Raw genomic sequence first — 448 nt, 5'->3', positions numbered from 1 at the left:
ACTGCCCAAAGAGGGACTGACCCTCGCAAAGTGGGGCAGGCGGTAACCCTGATTCTCAGGACATCTGACACTTTAATTTTTGGTCCATCCCGTGCAACGACGGACAGACTGACGATAACTCGCGTCCTGTACTACATATTTCCATACTACCTTCACCGGTGTAAAGTACAAGTTTTTCTATTATTTCCCTTAGTGATGAGTTTATAGCGTTTTAAAAAAAGTACCATGTGCGCCCTCCGCTGGCGGATCGGAATAATTATGTCGAAAGTGCTGTTTAATGCTGACACTTATCGTTTACTTTGTAAAGCAAAGCAATGGCGGCTGTTCATGGATTAATACATGGGAAGGCAGTTAAAGAGCAAAAATACGACCGTCAGCTCAGGTGGGAAGCATAGGCAACGTGTATCGAATGGTTTACTGGAATGAGTTTTATAAAATTTCATTCATT

At 43.1% G+C, this 448-nt stretch overlaps 1 protein-coding gene across 1 annotated transcript in view; it reads left to right on the top strand.

Annotated features, from left to right (window-relative positions):
• The first annotated feature begins 259 nt into the window (after positions 1 to 259).
• Positions 260 to 448, top strand: part of NAE1 (NEDD8 activating enzyme E1 subunit 1) — a 1,377,685-nt gene continuing 1,377,496 nt past the window's right edge. Inside the window, exon 1 of the mRNA XM_044081916.1 lies at positions 260 to 382. Within this exon, the coding sequence (XP_043937851.1) occupies positions 315 to 382 (68 nt within the window). The 5' untranslated portion in view covers positions 260 to 314. The remainder of the gene's footprint in view (positions 383 to 448) is intronic.

Source organism: Protopterus annectens, chromosome 8.part1 (assembly GCF_019279795.1).
Source record: "Protopterus annectens isolate FY-2018-M chromosome 8.part1, PAN1.0, whole genome shotgun sequence".
Classification (NCBI taxonomy): domain Eukaryota; kingdom Metazoa; phylum Chordata; order Ceratodontiformes; family Protopteridae; genus Protopterus; species Protopterus annectens.
The sequence above is the reverse complement of the archived record's forward strand: the minus strand, read 5'-3'. Positions and strand labels throughout refer to the sequence as shown.